This window comes from Apteryx mantelli, chromosome 5 (genome assembly GCF_036417845.1).
Source record: "Apteryx mantelli isolate bAptMan1 chromosome 5, bAptMan1.hap1, whole genome shotgun sequence".
NCBI classification, from domain to species: Eukaryota; Metazoa; Chordata; class Aves; order Apterygiformes; family Apterygidae; genus Apteryx; species Apteryx mantelli.
The window spans coordinates 28,450,629-28,468,806 of NC_089982.1; the positions used below are offsets into that span (position 1 = coordinate 28,450,629).

Here is an 18,178-nt window from a genome sequence, read left to right on the forward strand (position 1 = left end):
CATGCAGCTGCTTGGCTTTAACTTAATTTGTTTACATTTAGGTGTGCCTTCCTCATTCTCCTCAATGGAAAACATGGTATTGTTCAATAGTCCATCTTTGGGTCCTGATGCCCCTAAGATAGAGGACTTGAAATGGCATTCTGCATTCTTCAGGAAACAGATGGGCATGTCTCTAACCCACTCTTTGAAAAAATCACACAAGAGTGACAGAGTAAGAAATAGCTCTGGGAATGACAGCAAATCCATGCTGAGGCAGCCCAGCCAAAGGGAAGGTGGTGCAACTCCAGGTAGCTTTATAAATTTTGACAAGACCTTTGCAGAAGCACAGGTTGTATCAGCACAGCAGAAAAACGGCATAGTTATACCAGACCACAGGAAAAGAAGAGACAATCGTCCACAGTGTGAGGTAATCAAGGCAGAACTGAAGGAAAAGACTTCTAAACACAACCACAAACCGCTGAGACCCACAGAACTCTCTCAGAGGCAATCAGAAAACAAGAGGGCTGTGAACCACTCCAGTGGTAGGACAGCACCTGGCACGCGGAGGGATATAGTGCCTAAATGCAATGGAGGTCTCGTCAAAATAAACTCTAATCAGACAGTAGTTAAAGTGCCTACGACGCCCACGAGCCCAGTGAAAAACTGGGGCGGATTCCGAATTCCAAAGAAGGGGGAGAGACAGCAGCAGGGCGAGAGTCCGGAGGAGACCTGCTGCCAGAACTCCAGCTACCCCTACCTGGGCATGGGCAGGGTTTCACCGAAGGACAGGGCGAAAAACAAGCTAAAGCCCGACAGCGAGAATGATGGGTATGTCCCCGACGCTGAAATGAGCGACTCAGAAACTGAAGTGGCTGAAAAAAAGTGCAGACAGCAGAGGCTCAGTCCCAACAGCACGATCAACAGGAGGACGGACATTATTAGGAGAAGCATTCTGGCATCCTGACCGGACAGAGGGATGTAGTGTCAGCACCATGGTCAGTAGAGTCACTGCCTACAAGCCAACCCCACATTATTTATTGGTGTGAGAGGGGAGAGTTCTTAGGCATGGCTACAGACTGACAAATTGAACCCATTATTCCTGAGCTGTATAAACATGTTTACATGCACTTAAAAGATATGTTTTTTGTCCCCCCCCCCAAACCATTCTGTGAGAAATTTGAATCTTTATTTGCAACTTTCCTGATGAAGTAGAGAAATGACATCACTACTAAAATAGGATTTGTGATGAACACTAAAATCTCTAAAAACTTTAGGAGGGGCTAGGGTGGGTAGGGGGAGGTAGGCTGCATTCATCCCTGTTTAGCTAAACAGCACTGATAAGATTTTTTTTTTTTTTTTTTTGTTCCCTTCCCCTCCCATCCAAAAAAGCACAAGCTGGTAATTTGAGTGTACTAACTCAAAGGTGGTTATTTAACCATACTGCACTGCAAAACCCTGTTAAAACTGGTCACTGTCCTTGGTTGGTGGTAAGTCTTTGTCCTTTGTTTGCAGAATGCTTTTTGTTGCATTCAATTTGAGCATATATGGCAGCTCAAAACCCTCCATAAACTCCAGAGTTTACATGTAAATACATCTAAGAGATGGCCAGATATAAACATGATTTTATACTGGAGAAAGGAAGGGACAGGTCAGGGCTGCAGCTGCCTTACAGTGCAGCAGCTTGACAAGACTCAGACTGAGCACAGAAAGAACTCCCAAACAGCTTAGTTTTGAGAAGAGAGCAGGCTTATGGGTTACTGCACCCTGTGGAATAACCCATCAGCATTTAGTCACCTGCCTCCTGGACTACAATGACAATTCAAGAAAAAAAAAAAATCTAAGGCACTAGTCAGTAGGATTTCCCAAAGCCCACCACATATGCACTAATGGTATGTATTGGGAAAGCCAGGCTTATGACACTAAAGGGTTACTTTAAAGTGGACATAAATATATATTTTTAAAGAGAATAAAATGGAAAGGCAATAAATTGTGATTAGCTCTTTACATTCAAATGAAGAAAAATTATTTCATTCTATTCTGGACTAGATTTGATGGAAGAGGGAACTCACCTTCTGATTGCATACTACTTTTTTTAATAATTGCAAATGGCAATAACTAGTAAGCTATCAGCAATAATATTAACAGTTCATTAGGATACTGTTTTGTACTGAGAGTGCACACATAACAGTGGATTATTAGGAGCCTGTAAGTTTTGGAATTCTGCATAGATTTAAGTCAGGTATATATTAGTTAAAGTTCAAGCAGCAATGAGTTACAGAAATGCAGGCATAAAGAAGAGCCCCTCCCTTTTCTACTCCTAGCCTACTGTTAACGTATTCAGTTATTTTTTTAATGTTAGACCCTTGCCTCTTGAGCAGGGAAAATTTTAAAATACAATAGAACTGCCATAACGGAGTCTTCCAGAGGATTCAATCAGAAAAAGGCTTATTAACACCCTATCTTGCTATGCAAGTTATCACTTAGTTGAATATTTTGACAGAAAGCGTCCCTGTCATGTTTTAAAACTTAGAAGTCTTAACCTTTTGATACCTTTTGGGATGATATTGAAGAGGGGAAATTTTGTTTAACACAGTGTACTTTTAAAATACCATTGCTGCTCCCAAGAAATTAGGTTAGTCTCATGAGTTGGCCAGATTAAAGTCTAACAGGGCGTTGGTGAATCTGAAATTATGTAGTCATTCTTGGGATGAGATAAAATAAGAGTACTTATCTGATCAGAAAGCAACAAGATAGGCAAAAGGTAAATGCAAGTAGTTCTGTTCAACATATAGCAACATTTTCTAGACAAGCGTTGTTAGTTTCTGTAAGAAGCTTGTGACATATAGGGAATTGTTTGTCAAGCCATAGATGGAATAATCTAAATTTTGATTCTAAGTAAACATTTAACCTCACACCAGTTTGAAAGAGGTACCTGATTAATTTGCACTATTATGAATGCTAGCATTGTGCAGAATTAATGCCTTATCTGTTTTGCTCCCCAACGTTTAGGTTAATAAGCTTTCTAATGCTTCAAGTTACACTGAACCAAAAACAAAAAAGCGCTTTTCACCCATCCCCTAATTACAAAAAGCTGTAAGATGACTGCAGTATGACCACTAGGTTAGTTTTGTCTCCCAGGCTTAGCGTTCAGCAGAAGGTGTCGTAAGTACAGCAGTGAGAATACAAATCCACCCCCTGTATTTTATTGGGATAAAACCATTTGCTGATTTTTTTTTTTTAAGCGTTACCTTTTCTTGTGCAGACTGACCAAGAAATCTTTGATTATGATTGGTGTATGTCAAACCGTAGGCTAGTTAAAACTTTTGTAAAGTTGCCTGAAATGCCATTTGTTAGGTTATAAACTCACACAAATCTAAATGAAGGGTTATACGTGTTGTGTATAAATCTTAATTTCAGAAATTTGAAAAAACTGTCATTACATTTGTAAAACCTTGTACAGAAGATTTTTCACTATGTGCCTAGCTTTGGTGTCCATTCAGCTAAAATTAAAAAGGTGCATGAAGAGAACAGATAGAAATAAAAAGTATATGTAGAGATGACTATTTTATATTACATGGCCCAATCCTGTATTTATTTTCCCCCTTTTTTGAAGTATTTATAAAGACCTAGTTGAAGACAGCTGTATTTTTTTGTTAAAATATTCAGTAGAATTGTGCCTTTTTGTCTGTATGTGAATAAATGCTGTACATTTTTGCAATAGGTTTGTAGCAGTGTTTTAGAATCTGCACTAATTATTCTGTTTGGGGTTTTGCATAAACACTTACTGCAATGATTTGAACTACTTTTGTAGTTAAAATAAGCATTTAATTTGGATCACTACAGGTATCAAAAATGCATCCTAAGTTTGCAAAAAAAATTATCTGACAATTAGTATGGGGTCTCATTACTGACAGCTGTGCCTATCCAGTCAGCAGAAAATTATACATTAACTTTTTTTCTTGACATCCTCAAAGAGATGTTGCTTACCTCAAATTCTTTGACATGCACTGTCCTTCCAAAGTTCAAAATCTTCATACACATTCCCCTGGAGAAGCAAAAGAGGTTTCCTAGCCGTAGGTGTTCAAGGTAAGCAGGCTGAGTGTACATCCATGCCATCAGGCAACACTGGCAGGCACGTTTGCTGCTATAGCAGGATCTGTAGGACACAAGCTGCTCCAAGCAGGTGAGGGGGCACAACCTGTCCCTCGTTCTTGGTTCCTCTTTACCCAAGGTGCTGAAACATGGAAAGGACTCAGCAGAACAAGAAAGGACAAGGTTGTGAATGCATATGCATTTTGAAAAATGGCTACCGGTGAGTACCTTTTCTCTGTCAAATCTGTATGTACTTACATGTGCATGCATTCGCATTGTGCGCAATTGTGAGTGTTGCCCCTCACAGAACATTGCAAAGAATGAAGACTAAAGCATAGCCCTCCCCTGAGGTACTACTGCTTCAAGTTCTTCAGAGCTGGACCAAAAGGCTGAAAGGGGTTCTTGCAGCTGCCTTACAGATGGTGCTTGTGGCTGCGTTTCTGAAAGGCGCTGCATCGCTGAGGTCACACGAATAAGACCGTCAGAGCTGAGGGCAGAGCTGCTAGCCACTTCAAAAGGCTATGCAAGAGCTTCTTGTAGGCAGTGACAAATCTTTTGAGAAACAGTTCAAGGTATGCAAAATGACCTGTGCCAGAAGGAACAGGCACTCCTACATATTCAGTCTCTCACCTGTTGAGTAGAAGTAAATATCACCTAGAAACTATTTTCCTAAATAAACATAGACAAGAATAAAGGTTTTACTCACTGGGGAGCATTAATACCACACTAAAGAATCTTAAAACACTTAAAACGCTAGTGTTGGGATGGAAAAGGAAGGTGGGGGAGACAGCTTTTCAACAAAGAGCTACAAGGTAAAATAACTAGGGAAGATGATCAAAAAGCCCAATGTTCAATTCCATTAAATAACCTAGTGTCACAAGGAGGAGAACCAGCAGACCTTAAATCTTGATTGCATCAGCAAGTGCCCTTCCTCTGAAAGTCCAGCTTGTGAGGAACAAGTATGTGCAAGCCAGGAGCCCCCTCTAGAAGTCAAACTGAAATGAAAGGAGGGGTGGTTAGGATGGCAAGCTTAATTTGACCACATTCCCTTTTGTGGACAGATGTATTTGTTCAATTTTTTTTTAAGCTCCTCTGAGATAGAGGAAAGAGAGGGAAATCTGATTCTTTCCTGAGGTGTATCTGCCAAGACTGCTCCACTGCTCCCTAACTTTGCTTGCTATTAAGTGCTTGGGTCATCATCTCAGTTCATATTCTGGCAAATAACCACTCTTACACAAGAGCTACACCAACAGCTGAAAATGAATATACCCATCATTAAAAAGTAAGCAAGCATCTTCTGTGCCTCTAGAAGCAAAGGAACAGATGCACAAATCCTGCTGCTCAAAAACAGACAACCCACACCTACCAACCAGGTTTAGCCTCACAGCTAGAGCATCTCTCCAAGGGGCAGTGAATGGAAGTAGTGTGTCATCATCTCAGTTATGCACTATGCAAATGAAAATAAGGTGCTTGGTACTTACCTCCCTCTATGTGTGTGTATATATATGTACATATGCATATATATATATGCACAGTTGATTAAAATCTGGAGCACTTCAAAATTTGAGAAAACAGAGGTCAGTCCTGATTTTAGAATAATATAGCTGGAGTTTCTTCTCTATTAAAGAAAAACTTGTACCCAAGAAGATCCCCACATTCTGGAATCTGTAGAATTCAAGCATGCTGTTTCAGAATGCATAAAAGCTGCAGATTTTTCTGGATGACTTTACCAACTTTGTGCAAATTGAAGTAATAGGTATCTCAAATTCCCAGATGTACAAACCAAAAAGCAGATCAACACAAAGGCAAGGAACAAATGTAAAATAATAATTAGGAAGAAAAAGCACAACTGAGAAAGGATTATGGTCCTTAGAAACTAGCTCTATGAATAACCATAGCAACACTTTATTTATTAACTGTTTTCCAGGGGCATCAGAACAAACTGAACTGAATTCTTACAAATGGAAGACAACAGAGGTATTTCCCAGTTACCACACCTCCTATAAAAACAGCAACAATTTGACATTTGTGACATAATTCGTATCTTATTATAAATCATAAGTGATTTCAGCACACCTTACATAAAGCATCTTCAAAATGTTCACAGGCTATTGAAAGAAAAAGAAAAAGGTACAAACTATACATGAGCAAAGATGTTTACTAATTCTAATATACTGTTATCTAGTCCCTGTACACAATCTTGTCATGGTTGGAATGGGTGATTTTCACCAAAAAGACCGATATACCACAGCACTGTATCAGGTTGTTGAATTTGCTACATTGAAGGACTTTAATGACATCATTTTGCAGTCGTCTTCCTGTCTTTACTATGCATAGAGATACAGTAGCTTCATCCACTCCCTTCCTTACCTGAATAAAATAGAAAATGTTTCTGCAAATTTTACAAAAAAATCTTGCTATGCATTTGACTTTAATGCTCCAATGAGGAGTTTCTTCAGCAATCTTCTCAACTCCAACATGGTGTGAATGAACAATACATATATTTAAATATTTTCCAACTCCTTCAGGGAAGCAACTTTTTTCTTGTGTGCAGTTATCACGCTGAGCTGTAATTAAAAACAAGCAGATAGTTTCCCCTTCTTATAAAAATCGTTGTAGGACCTGAATGTTAGTAAAACTTCAATACAGAAAATGTCATGGAGGAGATGGAACAAGCTTAGACAAGCGAGAATTTGGGGTAAATGAAAGAATTTACAATAGAGTCTGTAGGTGGTTATTGTTTTTATCCTATTTCAGATCCCAAAGAATTGCAAATGAAGAAAAACAGGTTATCAGGAGTACACTTAAAAGACATTTACACAGAAAATGCACACATTTTAAAACTGCAAAAATGATCCTTTATTTGTAATGATGATTCCTCACTGAAGTACTGTTATTTAAGCTAAGATTTATAGTCATGAACTAAACACTGGTAAATTTTAACATTTTTTTCATACCAAAATACTTCTTTCATACCAAAATACTGCACAAGCTAGAGCATACAATAAAGCATCACTGAAAAGCAGTTGTCTTTGGCTTAGAGGGCAAAAAGCAACAGCACACACCTACACACCTATTTGACAGTGGACTGAATATTAATTTGAGAGCCCTACTTAGGCCTTAGTTTCATGTCCCCAGGCACCTATGCTAGCTTAAGGAGCTCCCTCCTGCCCTGTCTCTGGCCACTTGTTCTTCAGAAAGGCTGAGTTAACAGCTCGTGGGAATGCATGGTGACATGCATCAATGTAGAGAAGTCTGTTAAAATAACCCTGCACTTCAAAGAGAGAGAGAGATGGGAAAGCAGAGTATTAAATTTTATCCTACACCGACAAATGTATCTGGTTTGTACCGAAGCCCTGGAAACAGCTTTGGGGCAATCTTTACACAAGACCAAAGCTTTGCTTCTGAGGGAAAGGAATATGGGACCAACTGCTTAGGCACGCACTCTTGAAGCGACCAACACCTCCTTTCTGGTAATTTTAATGTTGTTGCAACAGGTTACCTTCCAGAGGTAGTTATCTTCCAGAGGTAGCCTTCCCCCAGTAAAACTTAAGAGTGCTGGCAGAACGTCAGCAGAATAAGGATAGTTTTGCATATCATTTTAGTAGCAATATTTTGCTGGTACATGCGAGTATACAAGAAGTTGTTCCCTCTGTATTTGGAAAAATCAGTGCCGCTGCTTCTCATAGATGACTTTCTTGAGATGCCATCACATCCAGGTCCTAATCCTGTTGAATAGCCTTCAAGATCCGTCCTATGTCAACCTTGGCAGCAATTGTGCCTACTACTAAATACTTGTATGCATTAATAATTTACAGAGATGCCATCTGAGCTTCCAGGTTTGCATTTTCTGCTAATTTCTAGTTTTGCTGCAAAGCTTAAAACAAGTAAAGAGGTTAATTACCCTAGAGGAACTGCAACTGTAATTGATGCAGATCCTAATGAAGACATATATACACATACATACATATATATATATATACATACACAAATTAAAACATATATATTTATATGCGCCACATGGATGACTAGCATCTTTCAAATATGCTTTCATGGGAAAACAAACAACTGAATGTCAGTTCCCTCAGCTAAGAGCAGGGAAGGGAGAAAAGATGATGCCATCCATACTAGCTACATCTCTCAGAAGCACACAAACTGTAAGGAAAGTCAGCATCATTCCTTTTTTGACAGAGTTCTATGTTCAAGTTGCAGGTTGTATTAACTTCTTCAGGATGAAATGAAGAGGAAAGCAGCTGCATCAGTCAGCAAAAGCTGGAGTAATGCTTTACCAAACCTGCCACTAAATCTAGCAGCCAAGTCAAATGCATAATGTTTCACAAACATGAACAGATTGCTCTCTAGCCAGCTTGCTTTTGCAACAAGCTGATTCCAGCAGTTTGAGCTTCAATGACAAGTGCAGGAGCTGCATCTGCCAACTGGAGGAATGCTGTGAGTAATTCACCTTCGTCTTTGACGATATTCAGCTTCACAAGATACTAAGCCCCTTGAGCAGTTGTGGGAAGAGTTTGGAATATGTTTTGTCAATGTGTGTGACATGTAATCAAGCATGCAGGCATGAGGGAAGTTCAATAAGCTCTAAGACAGGGATGGTGAAGTCCTTCTACCCTATACTGGATTTAGAATTACAAGTAAACTGGATAATATAATGAGAATACACAATTCAGTAAAGTCAGAAAGCAACCCTGAATCTGCAGATTAAGAATACAGTGAAGAGTTACCACCCTGAATCTGAGGAGGCATATATACACATTCAGTCTTCTGAGACCTAGGAAAGTGTGAAGACTTCCTTTCTTCAGATTCAAAAGAGTAGACATTCTTGTACCAGTACTCCTGAAGACCCCTTTTTCCAGCCTTTAGCAGAAGCACTGACAGTAGGGCTTTGGGGGGGGGGGGGCAGGGGAAGGAGAGAGGGGTTGACAGAAAAGTTCCTGAGTCACTACAGAGAAGCCATGCCAGATGTTTGTCAGCAGTAGTCTCTGCCAAGCCTGAAGAGGGCAAGGCAGTTCTGAAGACTGGCAATAAGATCTGGACAACAAAATAGCTTCTACATGTCCTATCAAATTTGCTTTGTTACCTTTCCGAGGGAGACTGATGAGGAACAGATAATTACTGATGTTTTCAGGAACAGCAAAACCTCTTCCTATATGGGTACTGAGGCCATGAATTTGCTCCCTTGAAAGCTGATGTGACCACACTCCTTTAGGCAAGATAATGTCTCAGAAATATTGGAGCTAACAGATCCATATGACAAAGGAAATTAAAAAAAAATAATCAGTCTTTCAGAGCAAATTTTCACCAGCTGGAGAGACCTTGTAGTGACAGAAAGCATCTACAGCCAGAAAAGATAGTTTATATTATGATAGCTTGGCAGCTATGTCCACTTATTCATTGCTGTTGGGGAAAAAAATGCCATTTGTTCTAATTAGACAATTTGGATTGACTGAACATTTCCTCTCTGCAACTTATATGGGAACACCCGCATTAAAATTCTGTAATTTGTAAACAGTGTTTCCTAAATCACCATATAAAATTAGGAGGAAGGACTGCCTTTTCTGTATAGGAGACCAACTAGAATAACAAATTTGCTTGTCAAATAAGTGAACCCAGTGTAGAAACCCTTCATGGGATTTGCTTTAAGATGTACAGCTTGAATAGCACGGAAAGAGGAATGCTAGATGGGAAAAAACACCCTGCTGTCCAGCAGAGACAACGTAGCATTTGTGCTATACATAGCACAGTGTTTAAGGCAGTTACAGCCTGAAGTTTCTCTCTTTCCCCTTGAAGATAAGCAAAACTTTTCCTTCCCAAATCCCTTATGTTGAGACAATATTGAAGGGTACAGGTGAAAGTTGGAATTCTGAGTTATAAGAGAACTGGAAAAAAGAAGTCTGCAACAATTCAGCCCATTACATAATCACACAGGTGTATAAGGAAGTCTTAGGCACATACATGGCTCTAACGGACACAGCTTGTCTAAAGTTTTCAGGGTCACTGAAACATGCACTAGGCACATTTACCTTTGCAGTGATACACAAACATCTTCCCTTTCTTTGCCCCCTCCCCAGACCCTGGAGAAAACCAAGTATTTCCTATTCTGACTGTCTGCACAATTTTCAGTACTTTTCATATACCACAGGACTTACGGTACCTAACTGATAGTAACTACAGTGGGGTGTGCTTCGCCAGCACTCTTGGGGGACATAGCCACTGGAGGCTGCTAATGAAAATACACGTGTGCAGACAAGAAATTAACAACACAGGGAGTTCACATGATGTGACAGAGGATGCTCAAGGTTGCCATTTGATGAACACTGTATAGGTCCACACTATCGAGTCTGTCCTCACCCACTGCACACATCTCCCCACCCTCTGCATGCAGCCACGCAATAAATTAGACGAGGAAGCTTATTTGCCTGAAAAAAAAACAAAATAGAATTCCCGCCAAACGGCCATGCTACCTAACAATTTTTATAGAGGCTGTTGTCTAGCCATCAACTAAAAACATGCTTTATGTTTTGAATCTGACAGAGGTTCCCCAAGAGATAGATGCATGCATTAGCACAATGTTTGTTCTTTATCACATGAAGCCATCACTTATGATAGCTGAAATAAGTTGCAACAAGCTAAAAAAGCTTGTTTTATATGTAAACAGGAGCTGTAGTTCTTTAACTTTATAGCTCTAAATTTAATTTGACATGAAAAGGAGCTTTTTTCCCCCTCTTTGTTAACTTTCTATCATTTTTGAATATGAAAATGATCATAAACCTTCATTCAGATTTTGAACCATACAAGTTTAATTCACATCTGGTTTGTTTCCCTAAACAGATCTATGTCACTTAAGCATCCTGTCAGAAGAAGACTTAGGATTTAATTGAATATGCATCACTTTGGGGATGACATATTCAAAACACAAGCTTGTTCAAATTATGTTAGTAATACGGCACATAAATGATCACCTCTGCCTTGGGGAAAATACAAAGTGTTTTTTTTTTTTTTTTCCTCCCAATGTTCAAAGGGATTTTTGTATGCTTGTGAAAATAACAGGTTTTTTGTTAAAGTTTTGTACCTTTTGAGATGCTGTAGCTGCCCTCTGCTCTGCCTGGCTTAGTCGTCTTTGAAGCCTATTGATGTATTCTCGATATTCCATCATTAATTTTTCATCCTGTATAAATGAGATATCTCATTACAAATGTGAAGTTCTCTTTATCTGATCCATATGTACTGTAGTGAGAAAGCTTACAGCAACAGGAACTTATGAAGTGCAGTTGTTTACCTCCTACAGTAAGAAAAGACTGAACACATACTGCTGACACATAATAGAGAATTTCTAGATCAAATATACAAACTGGGGTTGATGAGATCATACCACTTTTCCAATCACAGTAATCTTCAGAGGAAGCTTTATTTATTTCACCATCTTTAAGTCAGATGCATAAAAGCTGACATTTTAATTCAGGTAATTTAATTTACACAGTCTTACAATATAAATGTTTTAGCTATTCTCAAAGTGAAAAAGAACATACAAAATAATAAAAAGGAGATAATCTTTTGTGTCAGATTTTTTCTTCTGCTCTGTTCATCAAAGAGTAGGTATAAAATCTTTCTTAATCATCCTTTACTTGAATGGAAGTTTTCTCGCATCAGCCCCTTTTTTCTCCTCTAAATAATACAGCACTACAAAAAACAACATGTAAGGACTTACCCTAAACAGAATTAGATATTATCCCAGATTTATGAGGCAAACTGACAGGATAGCTGTTCTCTAAAGTGACCATTAATTATTAAACAATGTACATTCCAAAACAACCCTGCCTTTAATCTTTAATGGATGATGCTTTTATCTACATGCATATACACATATACAGGAATCGCAAATTCTACTACACACGTAGTATATGAAAAATTTTACTTCTCTGCATATGCTACATTATACATAAAACAATGCCTCCTCCCTTTCAGAGGCATGCATACATAGCAGTGTCTTCAGAAACATTTTCTGAATTGTCTAAAGTTGCAGTATTAGTAACCATGAAAGAGGATCTCTCCTTTATCCTATTTTATAATTTCAAAATAAAGTTAACTTGTCTTCCTTTTCCATTTGAACATGACAGGAGAAACAGAGTGGGTTTTTCAAGCTACAACTGTTCCTGTCAAAAATATTTAAGTTTTTATAAACTAGCAACATAACTCATCTAAAAGTTTCTGGTAAGATCCTAGTGTATATGCATCAAGTTGTAGCTGAAAGTAGTTGCCACATTAATCATTATCTTACCTCAATTACCTTCTCATTTGCCATTTCCAGCTGAGAAAGGAGCTCTTGGATGCGAAGTTTCTGTTGACTCAGTTCACTTCTGTTAACCAGAAAAAAAGATGCTAATGAACACACAGTAGTACATCAGTTACCTAAATATTATCGCATAGGTACCTTCTCGAAGCATTATAGGAGTTTATGGTGCATTTTTAATTATAACATTGCTCTTAATACATTCATTTCAAAAGCACTGCAGCTTGCACCTCTTAACGATACATATTCAAAACTATAATGGCACAGGAATGAGATGTACTTGTCAAAATCAACTATCAACTGGACTCTGCCAAGAACATTCAATATTTTATAGGTATATTATTTTTTGCTGTTTATTATCTTATTTTACAAGCATATTATTAAATGTTAGTTATAAACAAACCGCATTTGCAGTGCATTCAATTTTTAGATTAACCATCTAATTAATGTCCTATAATCAGAACTCAATGAGGACATTTCTGAAGATGCTTTGAAGTACCTAAAAACAAATCATTCTAAACTTTGTGACACAGTAAACAACGCAACATTTCAAAACAAAAAAGAAAACATGTCAGCTTCTTCAAAAGTGGTCTTTTCACTTTTGGATTGATTGAGTTCTAGTGATCCTAACCTAAATTGTACAGTACTGAAGACACCAAATATCTGGGTTAGCATGGACATCTTTGAGTTGGTCCTCAAAGGAAACAGTTCTTGCCTTCTATTATCAACAAGCCACCAAAGAAGAGGGATGACAAAGATGCAAAAGAAAAACCTCTGAACTTTGGTAATTTTAGGCAGAGGAACTTGCAAAACCAAACAGGCTGCCACAATCTTTGATCGGTCTCTATCTCCTCTAGCAATAACAAAACAATACTGTGATCAAGATCCTCACCCACCAATTTCACCTTCTGCTTTTAGGTTCAAACATACTTGTGAAGAAGAATTTTCAAGTCTGTTCTCACTTTATCTATCTCCCCCAACTTGGAAACATGCTGAAATACAACAGCTTTCATGAATATATAAGTACATTGACAATGCTCACAAAGGCAATACCTAACCCTTAGGTGCTCTGCCGGTTACTGAAATGACATGCCCTGTAGAGGAAGCTAAAGCTCTATTTTTTCTAGAGGAATGGAGGTAGGGTAGGGGACTTTTTAACCTCAAACCTCCATCTTCAGAAAGCCTCTACTGTTTGTAATTTACTTGCAAAAACTTTTAAACTTAGTATTTCATAAAAGTTGGACTGAAAACTGCTGTATAATACTTGAAGGGCCAGATAATATAAGTTTGCAAGTATAGCTGACTAGTAGTTTCCATTCTCTTTTTCTCTATCAACCTTCTTAACCAATCCCAACTAGATATCATTAAAAACAGCTCACCATATCTTTTGACTAGCTGCTATAAAAATGAAAATACATAGGCAGATATTTAAACCATGTTAAACAATTAAAATCGTATATGCATGTTCCACTTTATTATTTTTTATATAAAACAAGTATTAAAGATGGATTAAAACTGCAGGATCAAGATATTATGTTAATACTTAACACTATTTTTGCAGTTTGTCCTCTATAATCAATATTAAGCATCAAGTTAAAGCACTTTCAATTTGGGAATCCTAACGAACAGCAGATTTTGAATGCTGTCTTCGAGGTCAGTTTTTATAAATGGTTTTATTAGCAAATTGACTTGAACATTCTTCTTCACAATGAAATTTCATACAATTCATTTCACATGTGTAAGATAGTAACATACCTTTTCAAAATAAACTCCCTAAAAAACTATTCAAATTACTTCTTACAATGTGTAGACTGCTTATGTTCAACTATGCTAATAAGATAAGGCCTTGAAAATACGGCAATTAAATTCTGACAAATCAACTTTACTGCAATGTCATCTTAAGGTGACTATCCAAATAGACTGATTTTCTAAATTCAAAATTCTTAATAAGTCACTGAAAACAATCTGTCTCCTATACTTGTATAAGGTGTAGAATTAGCATTCTCAGCAGCACAGACTATAAACAGAGTTTATGTTCTCATGTACAGTTGTATATCAAGAAATTATTTTTATACAGCACACTGAACATGTTTCTAAAGGAAACAGTTTAACTCTGTAAGCATAAAGAAACATTACAGCTATTGGTCTAGAAAACTGATCCATCCTGATTGTTAACCCACCCCCAAACGCACATTATGAGGTTTTAATATTGAGAGGTAACCCAAACTTCCGAATAATCAAATCAGTCTCTGCTCCATATTGTCTCTGTTAAATGAGCAGGAAACAAAGGTGAGCTTTTAGTATTTTGGCAGACGGGTGATAAATCTGCCAGCTCTAGCCAGTACTTTCTGCAGCACTCTCATGCGACAAATATAGCATGTGCCAGATGTTTTTGCAGTTGAATTATACTATAACATGCTTCAGTTACTCTTAGTAATTATGAATTTTGTATACTGCCAGTACCTGCAGCTGTCTCTCATCCTGTTAATATTTTTTTCTTTAATGAACATCTTAAAATAAGCAGCTATGGCTGCCAAACATTACAGAAGTGCAGCCAGGAATAATGTTTTAGAAATGGAGGAAACATCTTCAGCTCAAGATGCTGTGTAATTCACTCAATGTACTGTACAGCATGTAGGGAGAAGGCAGTCCTGGCCAACACTTCATACACAGGCACAAAAAAGGTCATTCTTCAGAGCAGATTCTTTTCAATTATAGAAAAGACAAACCTCAGGACTCCTATAAATGCACATAGTTACAAATGACTCAGGGACTCTATGACACAGAAATGTTTCAGAAGCAGAAACTGCAACAAAGACACCTGAAACAGCTGCAATCAAATGAGAACAACGGTAAGAATTAAACACACTAAGCACAGTATTTATATTTAAAAAATTATGGCAAGGATTTCATTTTATAATTATTAACAGTTATAATCCAAGTGAATTTAAAAAATTGAAGCCAGTAGCATTTATTTGTTCAAATATAATAGATTATGTTACAACAAATGTTTTTGATTTTTTTCAAAAAGTTATATTTCAATACTAGACAACAGTGGCAGATGGTTTGGATTATGAATTTACCAACTTGTTCAGACTATGCATTAGTATTTATCTTCTTACTACTTTTCATTCAAGTCAAGATTTTTAAGTTAAGCTAACTCAAATGCATTCTTACATGAAAGTAACTTCTAAAGTTCTTACCTTCTTTATTATTTAAGCCAATGTTTACAAATTCTTTCTTAAGTGCTGTTTATTTTGCAGATTCAGTTTATATTTCTAGAGAGAGAACAAACTTGTGGACACCTGTTACTACCCCTGCACACAGGCTTAATAATACCTTTATTGAGCAGTCATCCACACTTCTAAGAGAGCAAGGTAATATTCACAGCAAAGTTGACCGAATTATCAATTCCCTGTACAATTTTCAAGTTACAAGATCTACTTTTTTCATGTCTGCAGTTTTCATGTTCTACTCTACTGAAGGCCATTCTGTGGATGCCTCAGTAATCTGATTCAACATGAAACTTTTCTTTGTGAATCCTATTCTGATCCCTGGTCCAACCAGAATCCTGTTTGACCTGGTCTTGGCCTTGGTCGCAGGAGAGGATTCTGGTAAGGGATTATGTGTAGCCACTGATTATCTGCCAAATTCTTTTTCAATTTACCCCAATTCCTTCCTTCACTCTCAGGATCAGAACATATTAATCTATAAAAAATACTGCTATGCTAATTAGAAGAGATTAACCACCTATCACTACTTGTATTACTACCTTGTTTTATTGACTTGCTTAATCTAGTTAGCATATGTACAGACCAGTCAGGGCCCATCACTAGACTTTACATAATAAATGAACAATCTGCCCCTATTTTTTAAACTTGCATACAGAGTCTTCCATTTGCATTTTCTTTTGGTAAATGCTGGTAGATTTGATTACCCTGTTTTTGCTTAAATTCTGTTGTCAGAACTTTTTCCATCTCTCTCAATCTGGTCTTCATTCTTTACTGAGGTTTGTTCCCTTCCAATTCACATATTTCCTCAATATTCCTTTGGTATTGGTGATTTTGCTTTTTATCACTGCTGTCATATGTTGTTCTCAACTTAAGTCTGAAGAATTATATAGCTTTATATGCAATGCTATATGGTAATAGCAATAGTTCTAGCCAGTCCTCTCCCTGAAAAACATGGTCATAACAATTGTTTTCCTAAAAAAAAAAATCTTTAAAAATATGTGTATGTATCCCTCATTTCTATCACAAGTAGCTTCTTACAAATGAAGACAAGAAATGCAAGCAGTGAATCATTTGATACCATTATTTTACCACAGCTGTCAAAGGCAGATCTCCTATATCCTTTGAACTTTTGGGACGTTCAAACTGACAGTTATCTTAGAACTTACTGCTTTACATTTGGAAGCTCTACACCCCACAGATAAACAACAAAGTGGATTGCTTCTATTTCTTATGAAATACCACAGAAATTTGTGGAAAAGAAGTGACATTGAAGATCAAACTAACTTTTTAACATTAAACCAAACTCCGATTTAGTTATTTAATTTCCTAAACCATGTTCATTATATAGCGGAATAAAAAAAACACAAATAGAAACTCAAGTAGGTGTGTACTATTAAGTTAATGAACATCTAATAACTAAATTTTATTCACCAAGACTTAAAAGCTCTTTATAAGTCTTAAAAAATTACCTTCAGAAATAAGTTTGCTAGTGTTATAGAATGTCTATATGTCTCTCCTTACTACTTTCCATTTAAAACCTTATAAAAAATATGAAAGGTAACGTTTTGCCTCTCACAAGCTTACTTGGTTCTACTGATTTTTGCCAAACAGAACTGAAACAGTGGTTCTATCTCAGACCCTAGCAGAGATGCAGCTGTCATAACACAGCAAGTATCTTCTGCCCAAGAGAAGTTCAACTGATATTAAGTGTTAATATGAATTTCTGTCTCAAACACCAGCTCTGTCATTTGAAGCAGTAAATTCACCTCAACTTAAAATTCAGAATCACCCAAAATTTCATCTGAGGGTAACAGATTTTTCTGTATGTTTTTATATAATTAGAGATAGATAAAAATAATTTTGTACATACATATACATTCTTAGACAAAAAAACAACCTAAAACTTCGACAGAAAAGCCCTGGAACAACTCATTTTGTAATAAATATGAGTGCTACACCATTTTTTATAACCTTTACCAGTAATCATTCATTTACATAACTATTTTGTAACTGTAAATATTTGCTGTATTGTTCGTAAACCCACTATATCCTAAGTTCATTTCATATAAGTGTCATTAGAATTTAAAGTACATCTAAAATTCATGCAATAAAAAGTCAGAAAAACTTAATTTTACAGTCTGCAAGACTATTTAGACTTTTTGCAGGAATAAACAAGACAAATGCTAGTCATGAGTTGTTAGTCATGCTGCCAAGAGCAATGTTTTTATTTGGAAGCATGACTTAGGTTGCAAGAATCAGTGACCTTCTTAGCTGCCTTCAAGATTGACTTTTGGCACAAGTACATAGAAGCAAGAGTAGTTCTCTGCCCTCTTGGAAGGCCAAAGTAAAGTCTATTATCAATAAAGCCTTTCAAAAATGTACAGCATCTTACGATGCTTTACTGGGAAGAAAATTCTTGTCATGTAGGAAGACTCTGTTATGTTTTTATGAAGAGAATGATGGAATTTAGTCTGCAAGTATTCAGTGCATTGCCCCCTGTTTCACCAGACTTATTTTTGTTTTTTAATTCCAAGTTCAGTTTTATAGGCAATGATTATTTATTCAACTT

At 37.1% G+C, this 18,178-nt stretch overlaps 2 protein-coding genes across 7 annotated transcripts in view; one reads left to right on the forward strand and one right to left on the reverse strand.

Moving 5' to 3' along the window:
- Positions 1-6,038, forward strand: part of JADE1 (jade family PHD finger 1) — a 51,089-nt gene extending 45,051 nt beyond the window's left edge. For 3 of the 4 annotated variants that reach the window (XM_067297724.1, XM_067297722.1, XM_067297723.1), the window contains exon 11: positions 42-3,699. In XM_067297724.1, coding sequence (XP_067153825.1) covers positions 42-943 — 902 coding nt within the window. In that variant the 3' untranslated portion in view covers positions 944-3,699. Of the gene's footprint in view, positions 1-41; positions 3,700-4,210; positions 4,292-5,998 lie in introns of those variants that run through there. The other variant, XM_067297725.1, reaches the window with a different exon arrangement.
- Positions 6,039-6,555: 517 nt separating this feature from the next.
- SCLT1 (sodium channel and clathrin linker 1) overlaps positions 6,556-18,178 on the reverse strand; it is a 48,082-nt gene continuing 36,459 nt past the window's right edge. For 2 of the 3 annotated variants that reach the window (XM_067297726.1, XM_013951722.2), the window contains 3 exons: positions 12,365-12,443; positions 11,159-11,254; positions 6,556-6,638 (listed from right to left, as the gene is read on the reverse strand). In XM_067297726.1, the coding sequence (XP_067153827.1) occupies positions 6,576-6,638; positions 11,159-11,254; positions 12,365-12,443 (238 nt within the window). In that variant the 3' untranslated portion in view covers positions 6,556-6,575. The remainder of the gene's footprint in view (positions 6,639-11,158; positions 11,255-12,364; positions 12,444-18,178) is intronic. The other variant, XM_067297728.1, reaches the window with a different exon arrangement.